Here is a 27,968-nt window from a genome sequence, read left to right as displayed (position 1 = left end):
AGTACGCCTGCGCCGGAGCGTGAATACAAGAAGAACGTCATCGTAAGATGGGAGGGCCCGGACCGCGACGCCCATCGGACAGGGACCGCCCCTGGGTGAGTATAATCTAACGTCTTTTTCTCATCTTTCAGGATAAATCGGGGGCTTATCTAAAGCATTCCAGAATGCTGTAGATAAGCCCCTGATGCTGGTGGGCTTAGCTCACCTTCGATTTTGGGGGTGACAGGTTCCCTTTAAAGGGGGTTTGTAGAAAAAGAAATACAAGTAGTTCCGGTAATGTCTGGCATTACTCATCTTCTCGTAATAACATCAGACTGCTTGAAATCCATCTTGCTGAAGCCTTCAGGCAGTTATCACAGATATTTGGTCAGATTTGTAGAAATATGATGAAATTTGCACCAAAAAAAGTCTTTAATGACTTTCACCATACTTGTGACCAAAAAACGCATCAAAATTATGGCAGGTATGTCCGGCTCAAAAGTACGCCAACGCACTAATACATGGTTTAAACTTAGAGTAGACAATATTAAAGAGGGCCTTTCACCATTTTTTCATGTTAAAGTGTCTACGTCATAAAATGGCTGAAGAACGAACGTAGAAGAATAATAACATAGTTTTCTATTTATTTCTCCTATTAATTGTGGAGATACAGAAATCTAAATTATAAGACACATAATATGCGAAATTTCCATACAGGCAATAGGGCATCAACAGAGATTCTTCTCTGGGGCGTTTACTTTATCCCATGTATGACGTGCCCAATCAGATAGGACAGAGTCATGCAGGGAGAGGGGGGAGAAAAAAAAACACCCCCAGAGAAGGCCAGAACTGGCTTTTTCAGTAAAATCTGGTAAGACTGATGTGTGCAAACCTAATTACACTGAGATCTCCTCTCCTGGCTCTTGTAATGTCGTTTAGGGCTGGAAATGGAGGTATTGTATCGTCATATGATTAGATCTAGGGTGTAGTCAGATGGCTGTATAAGTCAGACCGAGATCGGAATGCAGAGCACAGACTGGCTGCGGCTCTCCTAACCCGAGCGGGACAGCATCATGTATTTCTAAGTAGCCCCAACGCTCGGGTCGGTAGATCCGCTGGCCAGTTCATGCACTGCATTCCCATTTATACTGCCGTCTGGACCCATAGACACATCAGTCTTGGCAGATCAAACTGGATGAGCCAGTTCTAACCTTCTCTGGGGGGCGGCTTCTTTCTTTTTTTTCCCCCTGTATGACTTTGCCTTATATGATTGAACATCATCATACAGGTGAAAAAGGTAAACGCCCCCACCCGAAAAAAAAATCTTTATTAATCCCCCCCGAAACTGTTCCCTTGGCTATAGGGGAAATTAGTATATTATGCACACTGACGTTTAGAAGCCAATATCTTCACTTTATCATGCAAACAGTGGTGGTGTAAGGTCATCTTTAAAATTAGACAAAACAATTTAGTAAATGTATCACATTTTAAAAGACTGTTTAGTCTAAGCCTGCACTAAGAATAAGACAGTTTTGACAAATATGCCCCAGAATCTTCTGTATGGATCCCAATAAAAGCAGCAGCACCCACAGGTCCAATCACACATCTATGGGCAGCTAAGTCCACTGTCTGCGTGAACGTGTGGAAAATCGGCCAACTTGACAAACGTCTCATTTATGACTTTTATAATAAGAAGGTAGTGGTTCCATGCAAATGCCTTACAGCATGCTAAAACCTGCTGCAAGTGTCTGAATAATACAGCTCAAACATTTAGTCTATTGCCACATTGGTACGACGTCCATGCTCTTCTTCCTTGAAGACTGAGTGATGCAATTCGGTAGGATGAGAAAATTCTCAACAACATCAGGAAAAAGAAAATGGTCTTAAGGTTGTCAGGTCTAATATTAAAGAGGGTGCAACACAGTAAATACAATAGTCAACATTTTTTTGCTATAGAGGAGCAGGCAGTGCAGCTGAAGAACCAGGATTCCCCCAAAGGGATCACATAAATTCATGTTTGTTTATTTTCCAAAATAAATCTCTCATCGTGGCACATATCAAAGGTCCAGCTCAATCTTCACATCCATTTTATTTTGGTAGGGGATCAGTAATGGAATAGCCTCTTCCTTCAAAAACTTTACCACCTGGCAAAAAACAAATAAGATTCATTATCTCGTAATCCATAGACAATAATATGGAGTCAGCCTCTTGGAAGCTAAAATAGCTCCCAATCTCTTGGTTTTCTACAGGATTTTGGAGATTTGCCGGTAGAAATTTTTGCCCATACAAATGCCCATCTGGATGACCGGTCAGACACAGATGTTGGAGGAGAGGACCTAGCTCCCAATTTCTGCTCCATCTCATCCTAAAGCTGTTGGATGGGGTTAAGGTCAGGGTTCTGTGCAGCCGGTCATGTTCTTCCACACCATCTTCCCCAACCGTGGCTTTATGGACCTTAGGCACTGGGGCATAGTCACGTGGATCAGAAAAGAGCCTTCTCCAAACTGTTCCCACAAAGCTGGACGCTAGAATGGTCCACAACATCTTGTATGCTGAAGGATTAAGAATTTCCTTCACTGGAAATAATCAGTCTTCTGAAATAGAAGCACCATACCCTTTCTCCACCAAACTTTACAGTGGGCACAGTGCAGTCAGGCCGATAATGTTCTGACAGTTACCAAACCCAAACTCGTCCATCAGATGACAGATAGAGAAGTGTGGTTTTTTAAATCATGTATTTTTTATTAAAGCATATGACACACCATTAAGGCCATGTTCACACTTTGCGGTTTTTACCGCGGATCTGCGGCGATTTTGATGCTGTGGGTCCGCAGCAGTTTCCATAGCGTTTACATTAACATGTAAACCCTATGGAAACCGCAAACCGCAGTGCACATGCTGCGGGAAAAACCGCACAGAAACGCAGCGGTTTACAACCCGCAGCATGTCACTTCTTTGTGCAGAATCGCAGCGATTCTGCACCCATAGGAAAGCATTGTTCCGCTTACTTCCCGCATGGGGCTGTGCCCACGTTGCGGGAAGTAAGCGAATAATGTGCGGTTGCTACCCGGGGTGGAGGAGAGGAGACTCTCCTCCAGGCCCTGGGAAGCATAAATAGTGTAAAAAAAAAAGAATTTAAATAAAAATTGATGCTATACTCACCTCTCAGCGCTGCACGCGGCTGTCCGGTCTTAGTTGCTGTGCGAGCAGGACCTGCGGTGACGTCGCGGTCACATGACCGTGATGACGCCGCGGTCCCATGACCGTGACGTCACGAAGGTCCTTCTCGGCACAGCATCTTTGGAACCGGACCGCCGCGTGCAGCGCCGAGGAGATCGGGACTTCAGAGGGTGAGTATAACCAATTTTTATTATTTTTACCATTACTATTGATGCTGCATATTGCTGCATATGCATCATCAATAGTATAGGAGTAATCCCGCAGCGGAAATCGCAAAACAAACCGCGATAAACCTGCAGGGATAACCGCAGCGGTTTTGCCCTGCAGATTTATCAATTCCGCTGCAGGAGAACCCGCAGAGGGACGCCGCAAAGTGTGCACATAGCCTTAAGGTACCGTCACATTAAGCGACGCTGCAGCGATAGCGACAGCGATGCCGATCGCTGCAGCGTCGCTGTTTGGTCGCTGGAGAGCTGTCACACAGACCGCTCTCCAGCGACCAACGATGCCGAGGTCCCCGGGTAACCAGGGTAAGCATCGGGTTGCTAAGCGCAGGGCCGCGCTTAGTAACCCGATGTTTACCCTGGTTACCAGCGTAAAAGTTAAAAAAACAAACAGTACATACTCACCAGCGCGTCCCCCAGCCTCTGCTTCCTGACACTGACTGAGCTCCGGCCCTAACAGCACAGCGGTGACGTCACCGCTGTGCTTTCACTTTCAGTTTAGGGCCGGCGCTCAGTCAGTGTCAGGAAGCAGAGGCTGGGGGACGCGCTGGTGAGTATGTGCTGTTTGTTTTTTTAACTTTTACGCTGGTAACCAGGGTAAACATCGGGTTACTAAGCGCGGCCCTGCGCTTAGTAACCCGATGTTTACCCTGGTTACCAGTGTAAAATATCGCTGGTATGGTTGCTTTTGCTGTCAAACACGGCGATACACGGCGACCTAGCGACCAAATAATGTGCAGACCTTCTAGCAGCGACCAGCAATTTCACAGCGGGATTCTGATCGCTGCTGCGTGTCAAATACAGCGATATCGCTCCCTAGGACGCTGCAACGTCACAGATCGCTGGCGACGTTGCTTAGTGTGACGGTACCTTTAGAGTCCGATACAATTTCCAGACAAATACCGTACATTAGATACATGACCTGATAATATATTTTCATTTTACTAAACAACACCCTTACCACCTAACCAACCCCCCTCTCCCTCCCCCCAATCTCTTGCCCATTATCCCATACCACCATCTGACAGCATCACCTCTTGAGAAAAGATAACAAGCTTTACAAAAACACGCCTGTACATGTAGGAGTCCCCCAGAATCAACTACACGACACCCATTCTACTTTGCAGTAACTCAGCAGACGCCACACCTGGGTAATCCATCCATCCACCCCACACACTTTCAAATTTTGTATTCTGACCTCTCTTACTGTATATATTTCTTTCCATAAGGACAATACAATTTATCTTGTTGATAAATTCCTTTTTCCCTGGCAGTTTTCATCCAACCAGTGCATTGCTATAAGCTTTCTTGCAGCATACAACAATCTTGCGATAGTCAGCCTTCCACATTCATCCGTAGCAATATCATCCATACAGCCCAAAAGTCAAGTCAGCGGGTTACGCACCACATCTACTCTGTCACCTCCTGGATCAAGTTAAGCGCCTTCACCCAAAAGGGTTGTAGGCGAGCACACGACCACATCATATGTAGCAGATCAGCGCCTTCCTCACCACACCTGGGACATTCTGAGTCACCTCTCAGTCCTGCCTTCCTCATCCATGCCGGGGTCCTGTACACCCTATACACCAGGTATAACTGTGACACCCTCTTAGCCTCACTCAGGGAAGCCCTGGGGATATATTGAAGCATGGACTCCCACCGGGACTCCGACAAGGGGCCCACATCCGCCACCCATTTCTCCTTAATCCTTAACGGATGCTTCAATAAAAAGGTATCCATCAGACCCCTGTACATCAAGGTAATGAACCCCCTCGTACTCCTCCGAGGCCCAATAAGATTCAACAAGCTATCTGACTGCAGATTCACGCGCGACACCTCATTTTGACAGTTTAGGGCATGTCTCAACTGCAGGTACTGAAAGAATGACTTCTGGGTTAAAGGAAACTCAGTCCTAAGTGTCTCGAATGTTTTAATAACATCTCCATCAAGCAACTGAGACACGAACCAAATGCCAATGCCCCTCCACTGACCGAACCCCCGCAATCTCATGAGCTCTGCAAACCTAGGTTCAAACCAAATTGGCGTATATCTCGTAAATTCCGTTACTCCCCTCCATTGCTTAGTTTTCTGCCATACTTTCCCCATCATAGCTATTGTTGGGAATTTTTTTGGGTTAATTCTGAATCTACCTGCTTCAAGACTGGCCAACAATGGGCCCTTCCCTACCGCGCGTTCAAGGATTATCCCCGCTGAAGAGCTTTGTTCTAGCTCTCCCCAGCCTACCATGTGCTGGCATTGAGATGCTATATAGTAGATCCATGGATTGGGGACCGCCAGACCACCCTCATCCTTTGCAGATGTTCCAATTTGATGCGTGCCTGTCCACCCTTCCAAATTAAATCCCTAAATAGAGTATTGATCGTATAAAATTTACTCTGAGGCAGGCACACTGGAGCATTATGCAACATGTAGAGGAGCTGAGGCATAAGTATCATTTTGATCAAATTGGCTCTGCCTGCGACCAACAGAAATAGCTTCTTCCAGGCCCCAATCTTCTGCTGGAACTTCCCAAGCAAAGGAGTCAGGTTGAGCCGCACATAGTCCTCTATTTTGTCCGAAACCACGATGCCCAGATACTTAAACTCATGTACTACTCTTAAGGGAACCCCAGGGTCAAGAGTCAGAGGAGCCGCCGCGCCCATCTGCAACAACACAGACTTCTCCCAATTAATAGATAATCCGGAAAGAGACCCAAATTTAGAAATACTGTTCATAGCGGCCCCCAAGACTCCTGTGCATCTTCCAAGAACAATAACACGTCGTCAGCGTACAGGGCTATTTTTTCTTCATAGTTTCCATACCGAAACCCCTTTACGTCCCTGTCCCTCCGTATTGCCGCTCAACGTCCCCCCTTTACGTCCCTGTCCCTCCGTATTAGGGCTCAACAGCAATTGCAAACAGCAGAGGAGACGAGGGGCACCCCTGCCACGCTCCCCTATATAAAGGGAAATCCCCCACAAGACTCCATTCACCCGTATCCTGGCTCCTGGAAAGCATACATCAGCTGCACCCAACGTATGAACCTCTCAAAACCCATAGCCTTCATGACCGCCCACAAATACCGCCACTCCACACTATCAAACGCCTTAGCGGCGTCTAAAGACACCACAACCCTCCGACCCATATTATCCGCCTTTACCTGCATATTGAGAAACAGTCGTCGAAGATTACACGCTGTAGAACTATTGGGCATAAATCCGGACTGGTCCTGGTGTATTAGTGTTGTTATCACCTTGTTAAGACGGTTAGCCAACATCTTGGCCAAGATTTTGATATCTATCGTTAATAACGAGATTGGGCGATACGAAGCTGCATCCCTCGGATCCTTACCCTGTTTTGGCAGTACAACAATTATTGCCTCCCGCATGGACCTCGGCAGCTCCCCCTCCACCAGACCAGCTGCATACACCTCCAATAAGGCAGGAAGCAGTATCTCTTTATATTTTTTATACACCTCCCCCGGGATTCCATCTACCCCTGGGGCTTTATCATTGGGCATAGAGACCAATGCGACGTCAAGCTTCTCCAAATTAAAAGGCTCCTCGAGAAGTCCCCGATCGGCCACAGAGTCTGGGAAGCTGTACCCCTGTCAAGAAACCATCCACCTCCTCCATCGTTGGCTGTACCCGTGATTTATAAAGAGCCGAGTAATACTCCGTCATCACCTCCAAAATTGCTTTGCAACCAGTGTGCTCCCTCCCATCCCTTCCCTTCAAAGCGACTATATGTGTGGAATCTCTCTGCGCCGTCACTATTCTGGAAAGGAGATGGCCCGCCCTGTCCTCCTTTTCAAAGTATTTAGCAGTTTGAAACATTCTTCTACGTTCCGCTGTTTTCATTGCCATCTGACATACTCTATTCTGCACCACCTTTAACCTTCCCTGTGCCTCTGGGGATTGATCGTTAATTAATGAGAGAAGTGTGGTTGATCACTGAGCAGAACATGTTTCCACTGCTCCCGAGTCCAGGACTCACAGGTGTTAGGGGAGGATATAGAATGGAAGAGATTTCACAAATGGACATGTTACACGGGTGGCTCCTATTACGGGACCGCGCTGGTATCAGTGAGCTCTGTACCATGAACCATTCTGCCACATGTTAGTATAGGCAGAAGGCATGGTGCGGGACCGGAGGTTATACACATGTGGAGATCAGACTAAATGATAACCCTGAATTCAATGAATCTGTGTCAGTGACTTTTCTCTTGGTTCAGTACGTTTTATTAAAAGTGAAGCTTCACAGCCCGCATCATAACTTATAATTGGGGCACACCTACACCTACATGTGCAATGGCCCTGAGAACTCTACAGCCTACTGTTAGGAAACCGGCTAAACCCAATAATTGTATAAATGTCCTGTGGCAACTGGGAAGCGTATGACTGTTCTTCTGGAAGGCGGATAGGGGAGATTCCCATGTTAATCCATGTTGTAGTTATAATATGCTAGAATCCTGCCTTTGGTTTATATCTGAAGTATTTCCTCTTTTTTGCATGGTGGACCCAAGATGTGAGAACTATTAATTTGTCTTTTGCTTTGTTAAAACCCCACACTCCCTGGATTTCAAACACCCTTTTCCAAATTGATGTTCGCACACAGATAATAATTATACAAACTGATTCATGCGTTCACAGACACACACCACACATATTACTATTTTAGTACGGCTATTGGAATTGAACAATGTATAAAATAGTAACTGAGCACTCTGGTAGAAAGTGGACTCAGAGCATTTAATGTGCAATGTATGGTGAGATATTCTATACGGTATAGGGTATTAAGGGAGATGACCAAGATTACAAAAAAAACAAAAACCAAGAGCTTTCTTTAATAAATACCACCGCATCTGGACATGTGCTGCGAGTGGAACTGCAGCTCAAAGAGGGGAAAAAGTGTCACTAATTCACAAGTGGACAGTTTTTGCTTGTTTATTTCCAGTGCTCCCAAGGATTTATTTATTTTAAATCTGCAATAGGGTCCCAGAGATATGAGCCTTTTTAATATGTCCTTTTTTTTTTGTTCTTTTCCAAGTGGGTGTGGCTAATACCCTAGAGCAGGGGTGAGCAATTAATTTTCCCAAGAGACTGCACAAGAAACTGACTGTTATGGAGGGCTGAAACAATAAGCTGAAATTAATTCTGCTAAATATTAATATATTATAATTATTTTATATTAATTGTATAATTTAATATTCAGCAGCATTAAGTATGCTGACATCCCCCTATATACTTTATAAGCCCCGCATTGCGTCCTATATGCAGCGCGAGCCCCACATAGCCTCCCATGTGCAGAGCGAGCCCCACATAGCCTCCCATGTGCAGCGCGAGCCCCACATAGCCTCCCATGTGCAGCGCGAGCCCCACATAGCCTCCCATGTGCAGCGCGAGCCCCACATAGCCTCCCATGTGCAGCGCGAGCCCCACATAGCCTCCCATGTGCAGCGCGAGCCCCACATAGCCTCCCATGTGCAGCGCGAGCCCCACATAGCCTCCCATGTGCAGCGCGAGCCCCACATAGCCTCCCATGTGCAGCGCGAGCCCCACATAGCCTCCCATGTGCAGAGCGAGCCCCACATAGCCTCCCATGTGCAGCGCGAGCCCCACATAGCCTCCCATGTGCAGCGCGAGCCCCACATAGCCTCCCATGTGCAGCGCGAGCCCCACATAGCCTCCCATGTGCAGCGCGAGCCCCACATAGCCTCCCATGTGCAGCGCGAGCCCCACATAGCCTCCCATGTGCAGCGCGAGCCCCACATAGCCTCCCATGTGCAGCGCGAGCCCCACATAGCCTCCCATGTGCAGCGCGAGCCCCACATAGCCTCCCATGTGCAGCGCGAGCCCCACATAGCCTCCCATGTGCAGCGCGAGCCCCACATAGCCTCCCATGTGCAGCGCGAGCCCCACATAGCCTCCTATAAGCACAAAAACTGCTGACTTTATATTTGGAGACAGGTCCACATTAACTTTATTGAAGTGAAAGCGGTTACGCTGTCATAACAGACATCCAGAGAAGTGTGGAAGAAAGTAGCCATGTTTTTCTAATCCTGTACAACCCCTTTAATTAAACAGTGGACGTGCTTCTCACTGTATTGGGGTGTTAGCAACAATGTCTAATACCAAAGAGCAATTTTCTGCTAATACTGCGATGACTTGCAGGCTGTAGTACAATTACATTACTCAGCGAGACCCCAGCTCCATACAACATGCAGGATAGAAATAAACTAGGCTGAATGTTACTGTGCCCTATAAGCCAGACGTTGGAATCACTCGCCCAGATGACATGTGCATCCTGTCAATCTCACCTGCTGAGGAGCTCGGCCAGTAAAAGATTTGGGGTCCAGCAATTGTTCCAGTTGTCCATGAATAGGAGCAAAGTAGGGATCAGAGCGAATTCTGTGGATCAGGTCGTTGTCTCCCCCTTCCTGCTTCACTACAGCAGCGGCTTGTTGAGAGAGCACCCTGATACGCTCATGGCAGTCCTAAAGCAGAGGAACATAGGAAGAGTTACAGAGAACAAGAATCAAGTTATAATAAAACCATCAGACATTTGTTAAAGGTGTTTCCTGACTTTGCTTTTTAAGCATGCCTATGAGTAAAAAAAAAAAACAACTACTGACTTTTCTAATCTACCAATGCTGTTATGCCAACTGTTCTATGGTCCCCACCAGGTCACTGTGAGCCAGCACAGAAGGCCATGTCTCCACTGTGGCCAGTGTGTGGCTACGACGTCACAGTCAAATAGACAAGATCTGGCTACCATTAACTTGAGGAATGTCATGCTTGGTCACTCATTTTTCCTGTAGCTCGTTTGTAAACCGAGAGTCCCAAACATGAGACACCCCAATAAGGCATAGGTTACAGCAGTGATTCCCAAACTCCAGTCCTCCAGGCTCCCCCAACAGGATTTCCTTAGTATAGCACAGGTGAGAGAATCTGTGTCAGTGTCTGATGCCTTGATAATAATTCCAGCACCTGCGCAAAACTAAGGAAATCCTGAAAACATGATCTGTTGGGGGCTGTGAGGACTGGAGATTGGGAAACACTATGTTAGTGCATAACACTACAACCCCACCACCAAAATAAAAATTGACCTGCACCTCCAAACAGAATAAGACAGGTGTGAACAGGTGCAAGCGGTCACAACTATTCAATAAGACCAAGTAAATACAGCTACACTCTGAAATGCTGTCCCAACGGTCAGACCCACAGATATCGTCTATTTATCACGGAGGCAGCGAATTCTACAATTCTAGATGGGAGGTGGTGAGTTCTCCTTCAATGGAAGTCTTCAAACAAAGGCTGGACAGACATCTGTCTGGGATGGTTTAGTGAATCCTGCATTGAGCAGGGGGTTGGACATGATGACCCTGGAGGTCCCTTCCAACTCTAATGTTCTAGATAAATGCAGTCGGTGTGATAACCCCTTTACAATGAACTTTTATTTTAAAACAGAGTTAATTCCCTAAAAAAAAACACTGATATATAGTCATGTTTTGTCTTGATGTTGACCCCAGAAACAAAGCATCTTGCCTTGATGTTGTAGATATCGTGCTACCAACCTGCCTATTTCCTCCAGTTTTCACCATCGCCATGATGACATTCTCTGTGGCCATGAATGGAAGCTCCTGACGGATGCGCCTTTCAATTACCTGAGAAGATTTAGAAAAGCAAATGTGAGAAAAGTCACAATCATCTATTAGGATTCTGACCAAACGCTCCAGTGTTCTTTAATAGGATACCGGAAATATCTGGTGGCGGATTATCCCTTAGGGAACAAAAGGATCAAGAAACTGGAATCGAACATGCTGGATCCTTATCTCCCCCAACATAAATCAGTCAGTGGAGAATCTGCAGGCCCCCATACACATTAGATTGTCAGGCTAGTATAATGTATACAGGGGTCATTAGACACCGTGTATGGACCGCCATTTCCAAGCGGGCCACGGGTCTCTTGACCCAAACTCAACAGCCTGATATACAGCTCCTGAGCTTGTGCCATACACCTACACCAGACACTTGATATTCATACATGTCACATGTTGGGAAGGCGTTAAATCAAGCCTATCCATTCTTAGTAAAAAAAACACAAAAAATGATAATAAAATTGTAGATTGTCATTGGCAAAATAGACTGCTCCTATGACATTACAAGGCTGCAGGACTAAAGGTAAGTTCACACGGGGAGCTTTTTATGGTAATTTTCAGCTGCTTTTTACACTACCAGTAAAGCCTGAGATTTCAGAAATCTCATGCACACACATTGTTTTTTTTGTGTGATCAGTATTTTGTGCTTTGCTGCGTTTTTTGGACATAGAGCATGTCACTTCTTTCAGCATTTTTGCTGCATTTTTTCAGCGTTTTTGACCCATTGACTTGAATGGGTGTTGAAAAAACGCAGCAAAAAGCCCTGTGTCAATTTACCCTAAAGGTCCATTTACAGTGCACAATTAACGTGCAGTCTACACAGGCTCCCGATAACTTGAAGAATGAGCCAAAAGCACCAAAGAACCCATTACAGATGGTCTAGTGTACATCTGAAGAAAAGCGGTCGGCTTGTGTAATCAGGATATTAAACGACTGCCATCAACAAATGTTACCGGTTGCTTAATACTGTAAATGCACCAGTATTATTGGTGGACTCTTCAAATCATTGGTTAATAGAATATTCTAAGAGAACAGGTTCACTTTTTTCTCAAAAATGTGCGAAAAGAGAACAATACAGAAGGCAATTCACTCACATCCTGTCAGTAGCCTGGTATAGATAAACGTCATAAGCCATGTAAGACGTATACCTGTGTATTAAGCAGCCAGCCCAAAAGGAGGACATAGCAGCTTGTAAATGGTAATACAAATCTCATTATACACAGTCACATAACCCTGTGTATTTAACAGCCTTTCTAGAAGAGGACATAGCAGCTTGTAAATGGTTAATAAAAATCTCATTATACAGAGACAACAGCAGCTAGAAGAAGGCTGTGACAGGGTTTAGCTCTACTGCTGCTGCTCCATAATACACAGGAAGCCATCTTACATTGCTAATTTAACATACAGGATGAAGGCAAGAGCAGACTCCCCTATTGTTTATAACCAACACATCCCCTTTCCCCCACACAGTGGTATCCATCAACTGAAAAGAAGGAGCCCCACTCATGTCTTTATTTCTTAAAGGGACAAAGGTTTTTATCACTATGTTAGAGAGAAAAGATTAGATTTGATATTTCCTTGCTATACATACTTGAGACAAGCTTCTGGAGATAAAGGGGCATATTATGACTAAAGACTAAACATACTGATATAATGAGGTCAGGGGTTTTCTTCTTTCTTAGTCGGTATTACCTTAGGATAAACCACAAGCCCTTCAGAGATGTTCTGTAGAGTGCTGAGTACAATATCTGCAGTTAGGAAAGCTTCTGCCAAGCAAACCCGCCTAGAAAAGAAACACAAACATACAGGGAAAGGTAAATGGCAGCAGCTTTGTGCCTCGTTTCCAATGAGGAAACCTGCAGGTTCAGCTATAGGAAGGGGTCAGGACATATAGACATATGGCCACTGGCTATGAAGTGCGTGGTCTACAATGGCGGAGTACCACATGATCATATGTGTCACCATGTTTATGCTCCTACATGAAGTAGTGACTGACACTGATTTCAGCAGAAGTGAATGTGATGGCCAGAAGACTGGGATATTCACAAACTGCAGGCTACATCCACTCCATTTTGCAATTCGTTCTTTTCCCCTGTTGTACATGGGGAGAAAGCTATTAACGATTGGATAGAGCCTGTAGTTCAGGAACGTGATAGACTCCTAGGTCAGCACACTGTATTAAAGGGTACCTATATTTTACAAAAAACAGTATTAAAGAGGTTGCCCAGTCTTTTGCTAAAAATCTTCAGTCACTATGTGATTGCAGACTTATGAATCCTAAGAGTACGTGCACGGCATACTGTCGGGATTCTCCGGTGTCACTGCCGAGACTGTGTGGACATGACCACAAGTATGCAATTTGCATACATACGGTCATGTGCTGACGAGACCTGCTTGGGCTCAATCAATCTAAGTGAATCGAATGCGGCCATGCAGATCACAGACATGCGCCACGTGACCGCCCGGTCTCTGCAGCGCCACTGGAGAATCCTGACAGCGTGCAGTGCACACGCTGTAGAAATCCATATGTCTGCATTCACAGAGTTACTGCAGACTTTCACTACAAGACCAGACAACCCCTTTAATATGCTGTAGCCACTGTATAGAAGTTTTGATAGGGGACATCTGGGGGTCCTGAGAACCCTTTCCCCGTGAAAGGCAGACGTGCTCAGTTTATCCACAAACCAGGTGAAGTGATGCAAGGGTGTAATAGGTAGAGTTTACAGGTGGACGCCTTGCTCTGTTCCGAGAACAAGCAGCTATTTCCTTTTGGCGATCATGGAGGATCTCAGGACCAGGACTCCCATTGGTCAAAACTGACTAAATATTGGCTAGAAAATGTAGTTACCCTTTAAAAACCAAACCGCATAGTCACAGATGGCAGACACTGCTGAAAAATGAATGCCACTACTTCATGCTGCCTTCATAACCATAACCATGCAGCATAACCGCAGTGACAGATTCCCTTTAATCCATGCAAAATTTATATTTTCAGCTTTTTCCCAAAGTTGCACCATAACAAGTAGACAGCGTGCTGACAATTATTGGTCCATGACTGTGCAACAATACTAAATTTAGATGCCGAAATGGTGGATGTAGACCTTTCCGACTCCATCTCTAGTCTGCTGGTTTTGCTCATCAGACCTCTTCTAGGGTAGAGGTCAGGGGTGTACTTTATTTTAATTAGCTATACAACATGGATCATCTACTATATAATTGTCTAAGGGGTACTTCCGTCTGTCTGTCCCGGATATTCATTGGTCGCGGCCTCTGTCTGTCATGGAAATCCAAGTCGCTGATTGGTCGTGGCAACACACCCACGACCATTGCCACGACCAATCAGCGACGGGCGCAGTCCGACGGCAACATGGCCGCTCCTTCCTCCCCGCAGTCAGTGCCCCCTGCATACTCCCCTCCAGTCAGCGCTCACACAGGGTTAATGGCAGCGCTAATGGACCGCGTTATGCCACGGTGTAACGCAGTCCATTAACGCTGCTATTAACCCTGTGTGACCAACTTTTTTACTATTGAGGCTGCCTATGCAGCTTCAAAAGTAAAAAAATCTAATGTTAAAAATAATAAAAAATCATCATATACTCACCTTCCGGCGCCTTTCCCGCTCCTCGCAACGCTCCGGTAACCGCTCCATGCATTGCAATCTCACGAGATGATGACGTAGCGGTCTCGCGAGACCGCTACATCATCATCTCGCGAGACCACAATGTACTCTTCAGACCGGAGCACACGAGGAGCGTCGGTAACAGCTTCCTGGATCCAGGGGCCAACGGAAGGTGAGTATATAACTATTTTTTATTTTAATTCTTTTTTCTTTTAACAGGGATATCATGCCCACATTGCTATATACGTGGGCTGCGCAATGTACTACGTGGGCTGCGCAATGTACTACGTGGGCTGCGCAATGTACTACGTGGGCTGCGCAATGTACTACGTGGGCTGCGCAATGTACTACGTGGGCTGCGCAATGTACTACGTGGGCTGCGCAATGTACTACGTGGGCTGTGCTATACACTATGCATACATATTCTAGAATACCCGATGCGTTAAAATCGGGCCACCATCTAGTAAGGTATAATTGTACCTGTTGGCGCTGTCGTCCAGTGTGCGCTCAAACCACTGTACAGAAGCAGTCTGGAGTGGGTTCATGATCAGCGTCATGAGATGCCGGGCCAGGCTGCAGCAACGCTCGGAGCGCATGGGATTCCTCTTGTAGGGCATGGCACTGGATCCTGGAACAGTAACAATATACTATACAGGGGGAGAGGAGTAACAGACTTCATAGCAAGGCTTAATGCTCTGGCAAAGTGCCACATGCTTCATGCTCCATTGTGAGTGTAGACATCCCACTAGCGGGTCAATCTATACTTATTTCTAATTACAATGTTGACGGTAGGTAGAGAGGGAAAGCTTGGAGTTGGCATAGTCTGCCCTAAATATGGAATACAGATTAGCTCTGCAATATGACCACACCAAAACATTAATGTATCAAATTTCTCAAAAATATTTTTTTATAATCTGTGTATTCCAATTTGCTTCTTCAATATGTGCCTGTTTGCAGACCGGCGAGTTCAGAGTTTTTAGCGTGTACTGACTAATATTTATATGTACAGATTTGGCCAATTGGTTTGGATACTGAATGTGCATTGGTTGTACTTGTACTGGAATGAAATACCTTGCTAAAAAAAATATCAGAGCTCCCACATTCCGCAGCTCTCTTTCATTTTGCGCTGCATCGCAGAGATATTCACATTTGGTTTTTTATTCTGGAGCGCAATATGTGAAATCTCTGCTTGTAGTTAAAATGGGCATTTCTTCAGTCTTCTCTGGTGCAGTGTGCTTTCACCTCTTCCTATCAGACACTGCCAATCACAGCTCAGCAGCTGATCTAGCAATCTCAGATGCTGCCAAGTCGCATTAGATAAGACTGTGATGAAACGCCCAGTTGAACTGCAAACAGAGATTTCACATAGTGCGCGCTCCAGAAGAAACAAATATGAAAATCTCTGCAATGGAGCGGCGCAATGCAAGACTGTATCCGAATCAGGGGAGCTCAGGGATTTTTAATAGGTATTTAACTCAATTTTTTGAGCAAGTAGCATGTCCTCTTTTACACAGCTGTAATGGTCTAAATAAGTAATTGATAATTGATCATTAAAGGGAATCTGTCAGTCTTCCTAGCCCCAAACCTCATATATAGGCACGCAGGTCTTTGAATTGTAAATCTTATCTTCTATCTGTTGCTGCATTACCGGGTGATTAGTGTTTTCACTCACATGCAAATGGAAGCGTTAAGTGCTCTGGCCATAATAGAGCACTTCCCAGGCTTCTGCGTCTCTATGTTGTTTCCCTGCCCAGCCCCAGCCTCTTTAGCTTGTCTGATTGATAGCTTATGGTCTGATTTCCTTCCCTAGCTCCTCACATCACACAGTGAGACAACAATCAAGATAGAGAGGCTGGTGCTGAGCAAGGGAACAAGTTCTGGAGGCAGTGTCTCCTTAAAGGGGTTGTCCAGGTTTGGCATGAAAGTCCGCCAATCCTCACGCTGCGCACTAACCGGATTCTCTGGTGCCAGTGGCAACTTGGCTGGTGTTGGGCAGGAAAACAAGCTCTGGCAGAAGTGGTTCCTTAGGTGCTCTGTCCCACCTAGAGCATTTAATGCTTCATTTGCATACTAATGAAAGCGTTATTTGCTCGGGAATGCAACAAAAGATAGAAAATAGAAAAGGTGTTGATGGATTTATATTTCAAAGCCCATACATGTGGTTTGGAGCTGATTTTACTGACAGATTGCCTTTAATCATAGGTGAAGATATTCTGTGTATATTCATGATCTCTAACATCACAGGCAAAGCTAATAAAACATTGCTTAGTGCAAAAACTGGCTTGTGAAGCATTTAGACAGGAGAACTCACCAATCTGCTCTTTCTCAAAAGGCTCCTCAAGTTCCTTCAAGTTGGCTAACAAACGAATATCAGTACATATCTATAGAAAACACAGTGCACTATTATATGGAAATGCACAACACCACCAACACCTTTAACATTGTAAAAAGTACTGGTGAAATATATGTAGCCATTCTAAGAAGAGATATTAGATGAGGGGCTTCTACCGGCTGGGAGGGTTGGCTAGCTGCTGTCCCCAGTGATGGCAGCTGCTGTCCCATACCCTTTTATACTGCAGGAAAAAAAATCCTCTAACCCCCTCAGCAGACATCAGGCAAGGTCTCAGAGAACTAAATATGCGCTACCTACAATATATTTCATAGTTCAAAAAACTAAAGGAAAAGTGTGACAAGAGCTCCGAAAACGGAACCTAGTATACACAACACAATGCCATCCTGGGGAGCAAGTGGGAAAGTAACAGGCACCGCAGCACCTAGCCATAAACTGATTAAGAGATCTAAAAAGACTACTTATACTTTTGGATTCAAGGATGGTTTGGGATAAAAAGGAGAATAAAAATACAAGCAGACCCAGAATTCTTAGGCCAGATTCAAAAATCCATGTTTCGAGGCCCAAGTACAATGCGTGAATGCGGGGCTCTAAAAAATATATGGAGAATATCATTGAATACAAATATATAGATTTCAGTCCATTTTTCTTACCCACCTTGTGGACCGTGGCTCCTAAACTAGCCAGGACAGACAATACTTCTACATCCACTTTGCGACTGTAGGTTTGTCCAGTAACTATATATGCTCTTAAAAAAAACAAACAAAAAAGCACTTTTTTTATGGTCTGGATTCTTCCTGTTCACTGTACAGAAGGTTAATGAACACCTTTCACCAAACTTTTCATGTTCAGCCGGACACACGATGTAATAGCAGATGCATACTGGAATAAACATTTTTGTTTGCTTTTAATTTTGTCTCTCAGTTACTGAGATACTGGCAATCAAAGCATTGGCACATAAAAAGTTAACACCCACCAGGATTTGATTAAAGTTATCAGATAGTTTTCACTGGGGGCGTGTACTTATTTCCCCTTTATGAGTTATCAGATTAGTTACGTCCAAGTGGGTGTTATTAGATAGCAACTCGAAGGGAGAAGTAGTGCACACCCCCTGATGAAAGCCATCAGATAGCAACTCGAAGGGAGAAGTAGTATACGCCCCCAGTGAAAACTATCAGCTTTCACTGGAGGGTGGGGGTCCACTTCTCCCTTTATGAGTTATCTGACAACACTTAATTGGACTTAACTAATCAGATAACTCAAAGGGAGAAGGAGTACACGCCCCCAGTGAAAGCTATCTGATAACACCCACTTGGAGTTAACTAAAGTTAACTCATTATGTGCCAATGCTTTACTCGCTAATTTCTCTACAACAGAGACAAAATTAATAAACAAAAATGTTTTATTTTGTTCTTTCGCCACTAACATCGTGTATCCAGTTCAATATAAAAAAAATTGGTTAAAAGGGTCCACTTATTTCTGACCAGCCAGGAATTTTTTTTTTGTTATCCCGGACCAAGGTCAAACACCACACCATATATCAGTATGAATGTCCATCTTTGAGCGGATATGGACATCTTCGGGGGTGTATTTATTTATTTTTATCTATATATTTTGGGCTAAACATAAGTTTTTGTATTACAGTCAGGGACATAAAGGAAACCTCAAGATTGTTGGAAAAAGAAAACTCAAAGCTCTAACTTACCTTTTAAATCCTGCCATACTGGTCACCAGTCTGTCTAATTCTTCCACCTAAATTAAAAAAAGAAAAAAAATTCTCATCAATGCAGACCTAATCAGTCCTCTGTCATGAAGCACTTACGGATGGAAGCTAGTGACAAAAAAGACTAAAAATAATTTCGGGCTACCATTCCAAAATCAACGTAGGTATGTCTCCCCACAATTTGACATTCTAAGCACTTATGGCCAAAGTCAGATGTTTTATAAGATCCAGTGGTCAATCTTCCATACATTTCTAGGAGGAACAACAGAGGGACAGTGCAATGAAGAGTTCTAAGAAATGATGCTCCACAACTGTATTTATAAGCTATGCAAGTAGATAGTAAAAAGGATAAGTCAGAAGAGCCATCAGAAACACGGGCGATCCACTACCTTGTCATGGTCTCCATCGAATAGTTGCAGGAAGCTGGCCTGGGTTCCAGTTGTGCCCTTCACCCCTCGGAATCGGAGTTCGTTTCTGGCTCGTTCCAGATTTCGCAGATCCATGCACAGGTCTTGAAGCCAGAGACAAGCGCGTTTTCCTACAGTGGTCAGCTGGGCCGGTCTACAAGACAACAACGTGGTGGAAATAAAACATAACGGTTCGACAGAATCCTGGGTGTATCTGTGACTTCAGTGTGCATGCTCAGCCGTGTGTGCTCCAGACTTGTAACTTTAACTTTGTAGTTTTGAATGATAGTAGACATGTATGTACATCACATGTTGGGATGGGGCTCATTTTTGGAACAGGAAGAATCTGACAGGTACAACTGTTGGGACTGATTTTTCTGTCAACAGTTTACAGAGTGGACCTTTCTCCTTCTGTAAGGTCTACTAGGCGTTCCTATGAGGGACCCTCCTCACTCACCATCACATCTATGGTCTGGCATCAGTGGCCGAATTATTTGCCCATCAGTAAAAAAACAGATCAGACCCATCACCCTTAAAATAAAAGACTGCTGGAAAAAGTATTGGCTGCAATAGCTTTCTTTGACAGTTTCAAAACAGTTGCGCCATTGTTTTAAAGGGAACCTGTCACCAGGTTTGGCCGATATAAGTTACCACCACCGCCTTTCAGGGCTGATATATACAGCATTCTGTAATGCTGTATATCTGCCCCCAACCTAACCTGCAAGAGAAAAAAAACCAAACTTTTATTATACTCGCCTGTGGGGCGGTCCGGTCCGATGGGAGTCGGCGATCTTGGTCCGGCGCCTCCCATCTTCTTACGATCACCGCCCTCCTGCTTGCTTCTTGTGGATGACTCGACCCTGCATCATCCACACAGGCTCCTCGGCACCGCGCTCCTGCGCAGGCAACGTCTCTGCACTGTTGAGGGCAGAGCAAAGTACTGCAGTGCGCAGGTGCGGGGCTCTTTGACCTTTCCTGGCGCATGTGCACTGCAGTACTTTGCTCTCCCTCAACAGTGCAGAGAAGTCGCCTGCGCCGGAGCTTGGTGCCGAGCAGACTGTGTGGATTATATAGGGACACGTCATCCACATCAAACAAGAAGGAGGGCGGCGATCATAAGAAGATGGGAGGCGCAGTACCAAGACCAGCGACACCCATCGGACCACAGGTGAGTATAATAAAGTATAATAAAAGTAATTTTTCAGCTCTTACAGGTCGGATCGGGGGCTTATATACAGCATTATAGAATGCTATATAACAGCGCTGAAAGGTGATGGCCGTATCCTATATCGGCCAAAACAGCTGACAGGTTCCCTTTAACTTGAGGATGAATGTTAAGGGAGCACAATTTCAGACCAATTTAACATACATTCATAGAACCATGTCTTTTTAAAAAAGGAGGTCTGTGTTTTCCTTCTCATTCCTGTAGACTTGAATGGGGTAGTCAGATCCAGACTTTAAAGGCATTCTGTCAGCAAGATCAAACCAAGTCTTTGAAATGTAAATCCATCAACACCTTTATATCTTCTATGTGTTACTGCATTCCCCTAAAAATAAGGCATTAAGTGCTCTGGGCGTGGCAGAGCACTTAATGGCCTACTGCATCTCTAGGTGGCTCCCTTGCCCATCACCAACCTCTTCAGCTTGATTGATAGCTCACAGACTGATTTCCCAGCCTGGCTCCTGACATCACCCAGTGATATATCGATCAAGCTAAAGAGACTGGTGCTGAGAAAGGGAACAAGCTCTGCAGAGTCTCCTAAAAGGAGTTGTCCAGGTTTGGCACGAAAGTCTGCTATGTGACTACAGAATTGTGAATCCTGACATTGCACATTATCGGGATTCTCCAATGTGGTCATGTGATCTGCTGTGACTAGACTTTTGAATCCTGACATTGTACATTGTTGGGATTCTCCGATGCGGTCATGTGATCACAAGCATGCAATATGCATACTTTCAGACACATTCCGACTACACGTGCACAGCCTTGCTCAGTTTACTTGTATTGAGCGACACTGCGCATGCCTAGTCAGAATGTGGCCGGGAGAATGAATATCGCATACGTGCAGTCACATGACGGCGGTCCTGGCGAATCCTGACAGTGTGTGCTTTGCACAATACGAATACTAGGAGTGGTGACTGAACGCATGGGGCGCACATAACACACGGTCACACCGGCAGCCGTGCCATCGCTTACTGATAGTGGGTGAATCCTAATGTTGGTAGATCAGCGTATTTTTCTGCAAAGTCCGACAGGCGACTTATGACCCGAGCGAGCTGTGATTCAGAGACGAGAAGGAGACAACGTTACAAGTTATGCAGCGAGTTATTCAGATTACCGCTTGCTTTCTTATAGTAAACAGCTCTCACCTTTGGAAGCAGAAGATCAAAACCATCACGCAAAACAATAAGGTCCTAAAAGTACAAGAAAGTCATATTATAATGGCAGTAAATTAAGCGACTGTCTACTACTGTCAGCTTTATGCCCTCTGGCAAGTGACCGCTGCAGCCAATCAACAGCCTTTATCATTTTGTCAGAGCAGACAGTATTACACTCTGATGGAATACTGAAGAGCTGCGGCTGCTGATTGGCTGCAGCGGTCAAGGGACTGTAGAAGGACACTGTGCTGACATCACAGGAACAGCGTATTTATCAAGTGTTTTAATTTTACAATAAGCACCAAAGAGATTGAAAAGGGGTTGTAAAATATTGGCCAACCTGTATAAAATATAAATAAGGACTCTGCACACACTTTAGATTAATGTAGATTGAAAAACCATTTATGTGAACGTCTCCCCAACAGATGATGTCCGGAGAAATAAGGGAGCGGGCATTTCAGCAGATGATAAGGCACAGTGAGAGGTGCCTGGCAGCTGATTACTTCTCTCACCCCATTGAAAAATGCATGATCTCAAAGCCAAACTGAGGGCGCATGTGTATGAAGGTAGCGAGGACGAAGGTTTAGCAAAAAGCTGCCCAAGTCGTAAGGGACGAGATTATGAAAATTAATTTACAGTGGTCCCCAAGTTACAATATTTAGCCACTTTTCTGGGCTACAGTAACTTAAAACCACATTTGGCATCCAGCGCTGCACTCGCTGCTAATTAGTGTGCCTGTCTAGTAGTGCCATGCTATAGCACAGTACCACATGTAGTGTACTGCTATCTACTAGTAATGAGCGAGTGTGGAGAGAGGTTTTCTGTACCCCTTAGGTTACTTTCACACTAGCGTCAGTACGGGGCCGTCGCCATGCGTTGGCCTGACGTACCGACGCACGTTGTGAAATAAATGCACAACGGGGGCAGCGGATGCAGTTTTTCAACGCATCCGCTGCCCCATTGTAATGTCTGGGGAGGAGGGGGCGGAGTTCCGGCCGCGCATGTGCGGTCGAAAATGGCAGACGCGACGCACAAAAAAAGTTACATGGAACTTTTTTTGTGCCTACGGTCCGCCAAAACACGATGCATCCATCGCACGACAGATGCGACGTGTGGCCATACGTTGCAATGCGTCGCTAATGCAAGTCTATGGAGAAAAAACATCATGCGGGCAACTTTGCAGGATGCGTTTTTTCTGCAAATGACGCATTGCGACGTACGTCACATGACGCTAGTGTGAAAGTAGCCTTACTGCATGCAACTTGGAATTCTAGGCCCAACTTTTGATAGAAATTATTACGGAGCCATTTGGAGCGGTTTTGTTATTATGTGATATTTTGACAAATCACTAATTGGGGGCTGCCCAGTGTTTTATTTAATAAAAAGGGCAGTGCCAGACAGCCGATAGGTTGTCTTTTTTAAATGGTCGTCTTGGAATGATCTGATATCGTAATTTGAGGGAGCACTTAAAAGCAAATTTGGGTTTTGCACATAACCAATTACATCCTATAGTCAGAGAAATGCAAGATGAAGCAAGAAGCACTCACTGTATTGTCTCCTACATAACAAGAAGTGGCCCCCAGGTGAATTATGGGCGCAGCCCTGGGGCAACAGTGTGCAAAAGTGTGCACGTGGGCCATGACGTCATGCCGCAAACGCTTCTCCTCGTCAGCTGCCATTCTGAAGTCTATGTTCTCCAAGTTGGCCTCCATCTCTTGGATTTGCTCCTCCGATATTGGTAGACCCAGGCTCTGTACAAAAGGAAACAAAAATAATGCAGTAAAGGTAGCTGCGCTTTCAGGTAACTTTACAGAAATCAGGCGTCGTGTGGAAGAACACCACTTCTGCCGAATGTGTAGTCTGCATTTTATAACCTGCAGTCTCTAAGAACAAAAATCTGCGGCAGCTTCTCGCTTGTCTTCCTCCATCTGTCTCCATAGACTTCTATAGGCAGCGACTAAAATCATTCTGATGCCTCTCTAAAGACAGGTGAGCAGGTTGAGAGTGACTGATCAATGGAGGAAGCACGGGGGGGGACTGATGAGAGGCATTTTTCTTTAATAAAATATGACAGTTTTTTTCTATTCACTTGCTTTATTGATTTATGAACTAAAGAAATAAAGTAGAATTACCTTTAAATTAAAAAAAAAAAATTGAAAAAACCCCCAAACAAACACGGTATGTCCAGATTATCAATACAACTAGTTGAATAGTGTATACTGGCAAAACACGTATATTACTTACCGGCACGTATATTACTTACCAGTAATGTGTTTTTACGTAACCCATGACAGCACCAACGATATAAGGGTGTTGTCATGGGTGACAGGAAAAACACATATTACTTATCGGTAATGTGTTTTTATGGAACCCATGACAGCACCGTTATATCGTTGGTGCTGTCATGGATGACAGGAAAAACTAGCGCCAAGAGAAGCCAATCAGATGACAGCTTTTACCTTTCAGAAGTGTTTTGGAAAATAATTTTATTCCCTGATGCACAACAGCAGGAATCACCCCACTGCCCATGTACACAAGGATATGAGTGGTGGTACTTTGGCCCCACCAGGAAAACTTATTGCCTGGCCACCAGATAAGGACGTTGCTGATCTCTGGTGGCCCAACTGCTGTGACCCCAATCTCAAGAACAGGGCATTTGCCGCCCCCCCATTTGAGTGGAGGGAATGTGCTGGACTCATCGGTTCTGTTGAATGCATGGATGGTGAAAAGCACTCGTCAATCTCAGGTCAGGTATGACCGCAAGGGACACGGTGGGAGCCCCAGGAGTCAAGACCACCAGCGACCGGCAGCTTAGGCAATAAAGTCAAGAATGGAAGCAATTTTTTTTAACAAATAAAGAATCTTTGATGGAACACAACAGAGATACGTGATATATACCGTAATTGTAGGACAACAATTTAATATAAGGAAAATCAAACAAAGGGAATTTAACTCTCCCAGCAGACCTAAAGGGGGGTTCCAAATGATAAAGGGGGCATTTCACATATTAAAAGTGTTTGTGGAAACCCCTTATTATCGAGGTGGAAAAAAAAGGCAAGGTAAAAATTTGAACGCTGCAGCTCATCAGCAGCCACCGATGGGCCGCAGCGCTCTCAAGATGCCCCCACAATGCTGAGTACACAGGAGCGGCGCCGGTGCGGGAAACAAGTATCAAAATATTTTATTTCCTCTCCCTGGGCCCATTAATTAGGGGGTGCCAGGTAATAGACAACGCTGAACATTTTAGCCAATATATTTGTACATCCCAATAGCAAAGGGAATGGTAAAACGCAGGTGTCAATGAAAACATATTCCAGGAAAAGTAACAGGGACGTCTCAACGTGAAGAAGATGCTCCAGAACTGGTATTTAATAGAAAATTACAATCTGAAATGATAGAGGAAAAGAAAAAAGAAGAGGGGGGGACGGCAAAACAGTACATGGGAAACAAGCAATTATGTGTCCTGGGAGAGGAGGAGATGAGGCTTTTCAGCCACCGCATGATACGACAGACTTATAAATAGTCTTCAGTAAATTACTGAGCGCTCCACCATACGTCCCCGCTGATAGAACAAGTGTCTACATGAAAGCCGTGGGGCATGGAGGACTCTGGAAACACTATACGGGGGCTTGTTCTACCGAAAGGTTATGCCAGGAAAAAATCTTGAAGACTAAAGATAGTCCCCAGCGAAAGCCTCCTCCGGCAGCTCTAAAAATAAGAGCGATCTTAATGTTCAGACAGCACAGAGTACAAAGGAGAAGCAGTGACCTCGGGGCCAACACCGCGCGGGGATCATGGCCGCAGTACACACAAATCACGGCGTGGGCCGGTTAGCGTCTCCGAGGAGCTCGAATACTGTGTTCAAGTCCCCACGGCTGCATGCACATGCCTAACAAACAGGCAATCCCTGCATGTGTTGTGGCTGTCGACATGCAGCTACAGGGACACGGATATATTTTTCTAGCACGCCGAAGACACTCTATTAGCACCCGAGCATGCTCAGATAACACCTCATCCCAGCACGTTAGTTCATCACTAGTGATGACCAATTCCCTAGCCGGCCATCCAGATAGTCGTCGGCCCACTGCCATAGACTGGTCTGAACATGCTGATCATCACCGGCTGCATCACATCTGTTCTAAGAAGCAAAGGATCAGGCATATTGAAATCCAACAGTCCAATCCTACTCTCCTCCAGTATCAGGAGAGGTTCACACACCGAAGATTTTCCGCACGTAAAATCCACATCATTACACAGTGTCAGTGAGGAGCAGGAGGTGAAGCTTGATCTCATCCACACCTGCGCTTTTTCTTTGATATAAGGTAATTGGATTATTTTCTTCTTTACAGCCGGTCAATTTCTGCTGCAGAGACGTTTTTGCAGCAAATTTTACCGGGGCTCCTAAATCTGAAAGGTTAAACCTCTGGCCTGAAACAAGGTTTTATGTGATTTGTTCTGTTGTTGTAGAAATGAACCAAAAAAAGTGTGGAAAATAAGTTCGGATTTTATAAGCAGAAATGCTCTGAATTTCAGCACATCAAATACTCACGGTGTGAACCAAGCCCTAGATGGCAAAAACAATAGATTTAACCAACAGTAAAGGAATCTATCAGAAGGTTTTTTCCATGTAAATCTGAGAGCTTCATGATGTAGGGGCAGAGACCCTGATTCCGGCGATGTGTAACTTATTAGGCTGGGTGCTGTAGTTTTCATACAATCAATGTTTTATCTGCAGGAGATTATCACTAGAGGACGAGTTGCCCAGTGCCTTCTAGTCCAACCACAACTCAAGCTCTGATTAGCAACTCTATGTACCGTAAGTATAGGGGTGCGGGCAACTTCCTGAGCTCTGCTACATGTACAACAGAGAGAGCTCCAATTGTATCACAACTGCTGCAAGCAGCTCAGTAAAGTGACACATCACTGGAATCAGGGGCCCTTTCTCTACTTTATGCTGCTCTCAGACACCCTTTAAAGGGGTCATCCACAAGGCGCTGCATAAAATGTAACAGTGCCTCTCGGACCCCTTTAATGTTGGTGGCCAGCTCAACCATTTGGTTCCTAAGCCTCGATTTCAGGGTCACCGCTTCTTAAAGGGGTGAAACATTCTCACCTACCATAGAGGATAAGTGATACCTTACTGATCGTGGGGGTCCCACATCGATCCAGAGACTGGGGCACTTTCACCCCCATCCTAAAATGACCCCCGACCCCGCTCCATTCATTTTCTGAGGGGCTGCCGAAAGAAGGCGAATGCGGCGCTCCGCAGGGGAGGAATGGATCTCTGAGCAGCGAATGAGGATTCATTTCCCGTTCTCCCAGCGGTCGGACCCCCAGCGATCAGCAAGGTACCACCTATCCTGCAGATGGGGGATTTAGCCGGACTGGCCCTTTAACCCCATGGGCACATACGCACCGAGGGCTACATTAACATCCCTGGCTCACACAGTTTACTATGTCCTGCAACCTGTGAAATAGGAATGAGCCCCTTGGACGACCCCTGTCTTCATCAGACACAACGCAGAGAGGAGCGGGGGGCTGGGACCCCCACTGTAGCGACAAGTCTCACCACTGCGACATTTCTGGTCCCTGCGCACGTGGAGGATCGCTGTTGTGCGACATTCTGGTAACGGTCCCGCTCCAATGAAGCGACCAGCCGTGCGACATTCGCGCACACGTGTTGCGCACCAGTCACAGCGCCCGCTGCCCGCCACCCGGTGCCGCCCGCCGCCCGGTGCCACCCGGTGCCGCCCGCCGCACAGTAGTTACCCGCTGGGCCTGCGCCAGGTACAGCCACAGCCGCCTCCACGTCTGGAATTTCTTGCTGTCACTGAAGTTGAAGGCCATTTCGCGGCTGGCATAGCGGGACACCAGAGGGGAGCGGTACCGCAGGACTTCTTCTGGCCCCTGGGCTAGCGGAGAACCGCTGCCCGTCACTCTCGGTGCAGATTCCCCGCTCAAACCACTGCTTGCGTCCATCTCCTGTGTGAACAGAACTGTTCTGCAGAGTAAACGCACCGAACGTGCCACTCACAATATGGCGACGTCGTTCTGCCGCGCCGCCGACTGTCACGTGTCGTCACATGACGCCTCCATCTTAGATGTGGCAAATGGAGCGCCAGCGTCCTGGTTACCATAGTAACCCAACATCTAGCGCTGTGTGTCCGTGCTGAGACACCACACATGGTAGTAGTGCATAGGGCATTTTGAGAGGCTCAGTCACACAGTGCAGTTTTAATACAGGGCCATTTTTTTGTTTTGTAGAAACAAAAAACTTCATTTATAGGGGTTTTTTTTACATTGCAATACAGCACAGATTAGCTTACAAAAATGGATTTTGAGGTCAGAGAAGCTCTTTAAGGGTTTGAACCAGCATATTCACACATAAAACGGCCGCTGGTAAAATGATGCCAGATACCAGTATAGCTGGAATGAAGAATAGAGGTG

At 45.6% G+C, this 27,968-nt stretch overlaps 1 protein-coding gene across 2 annotated transcripts; it reads right to left on the bottom strand.

Moving 5' to 3' along the window:
- Positions 1 to 606: 606 nt before the first annotated feature.
- Positions 607 to 27,575, bottom strand: ADSL (adenylosuccinate lyase). 2 transcript variants are annotated; one of them, XM_077277675.1, is made up of 13 exons: positions 27,291 to 27,575; positions 23,069 to 23,272; positions 21,513 to 21,557; positions 21,340 to 21,419; positions 19,125 to 19,296; positions 18,718 to 18,764; positions 17,670 to 17,760; positions 16,974 to 17,043; positions 15,143 to 15,290; positions 12,736 to 12,826; positions 10,960 to 11,049; positions 9,703 to 9,879; positions 607 to 2,123 (listed from the first exon to the last, which is right to left on the bottom strand). In XM_077277675.1, exons 1-13 carry the CDS (start codon positions 27,498 to 27,500, stop codon positions 2,037 to 2,039), a joined length of 1,512 nt encoding a protein of 503 aa, XP_077133790.1. In that variant the 5' UTR covers positions 27,501 to 27,575; the 3' UTR covers positions 607 to 2,036. The 2 variants fall into 2 exon arrangements, with proteins under 2 accessions (XP_077133790.1, XP_077133791.1); XM_077277676.1 differs by lacking the exon at positions 27,291 to 27,575 and adding an exon at positions 27,091 to 27,219.
- Positions 27,576 to 27,968: the final 393 nt, after the last annotated feature.

Source organism: Ranitomeya variabilis, chromosome 8, assembly GCF_051348905.1.
Source record: "Ranitomeya variabilis isolate aRanVar5 chromosome 8, aRanVar5.hap1, whole genome shotgun sequence".
Classification (NCBI taxonomy): Eukaryota; Metazoa; Chordata; class Amphibia; order Anura; family Dendrobatidae; genus Ranitomeya; species Ranitomeya variabilis.
The sequence above is the reverse complement of the archived record's forward strand: the minus strand, read 5'-3'. Positions and strand labels throughout refer to the sequence as shown.

Excerpts from the sequence above, each read along its gene's own strand:
- ADSL (XM_077277675.1), bottom strand. The coding sequence starts at position 27,500 with ATGGACGCAAGCAGTGGTTTGAGCGGGGAATCTGCACCGAGAGTGACG. Across the intron at positions 21,558-23,068 it reads GTTATGTAGGAGACAATACA|GACCTTATTGTTTTGCGTGA; the intron begins GTGAGTGCTTCT and ends TTGTACTTTTAG. Across the intron at positions 19,297-21,339 it reads TTAGGATTCACCCACTATCA|ACCGGCCCAGCTGACCACTG; the intron begins GTAAGCGATGGC and ends GTTGTCTTGTAG.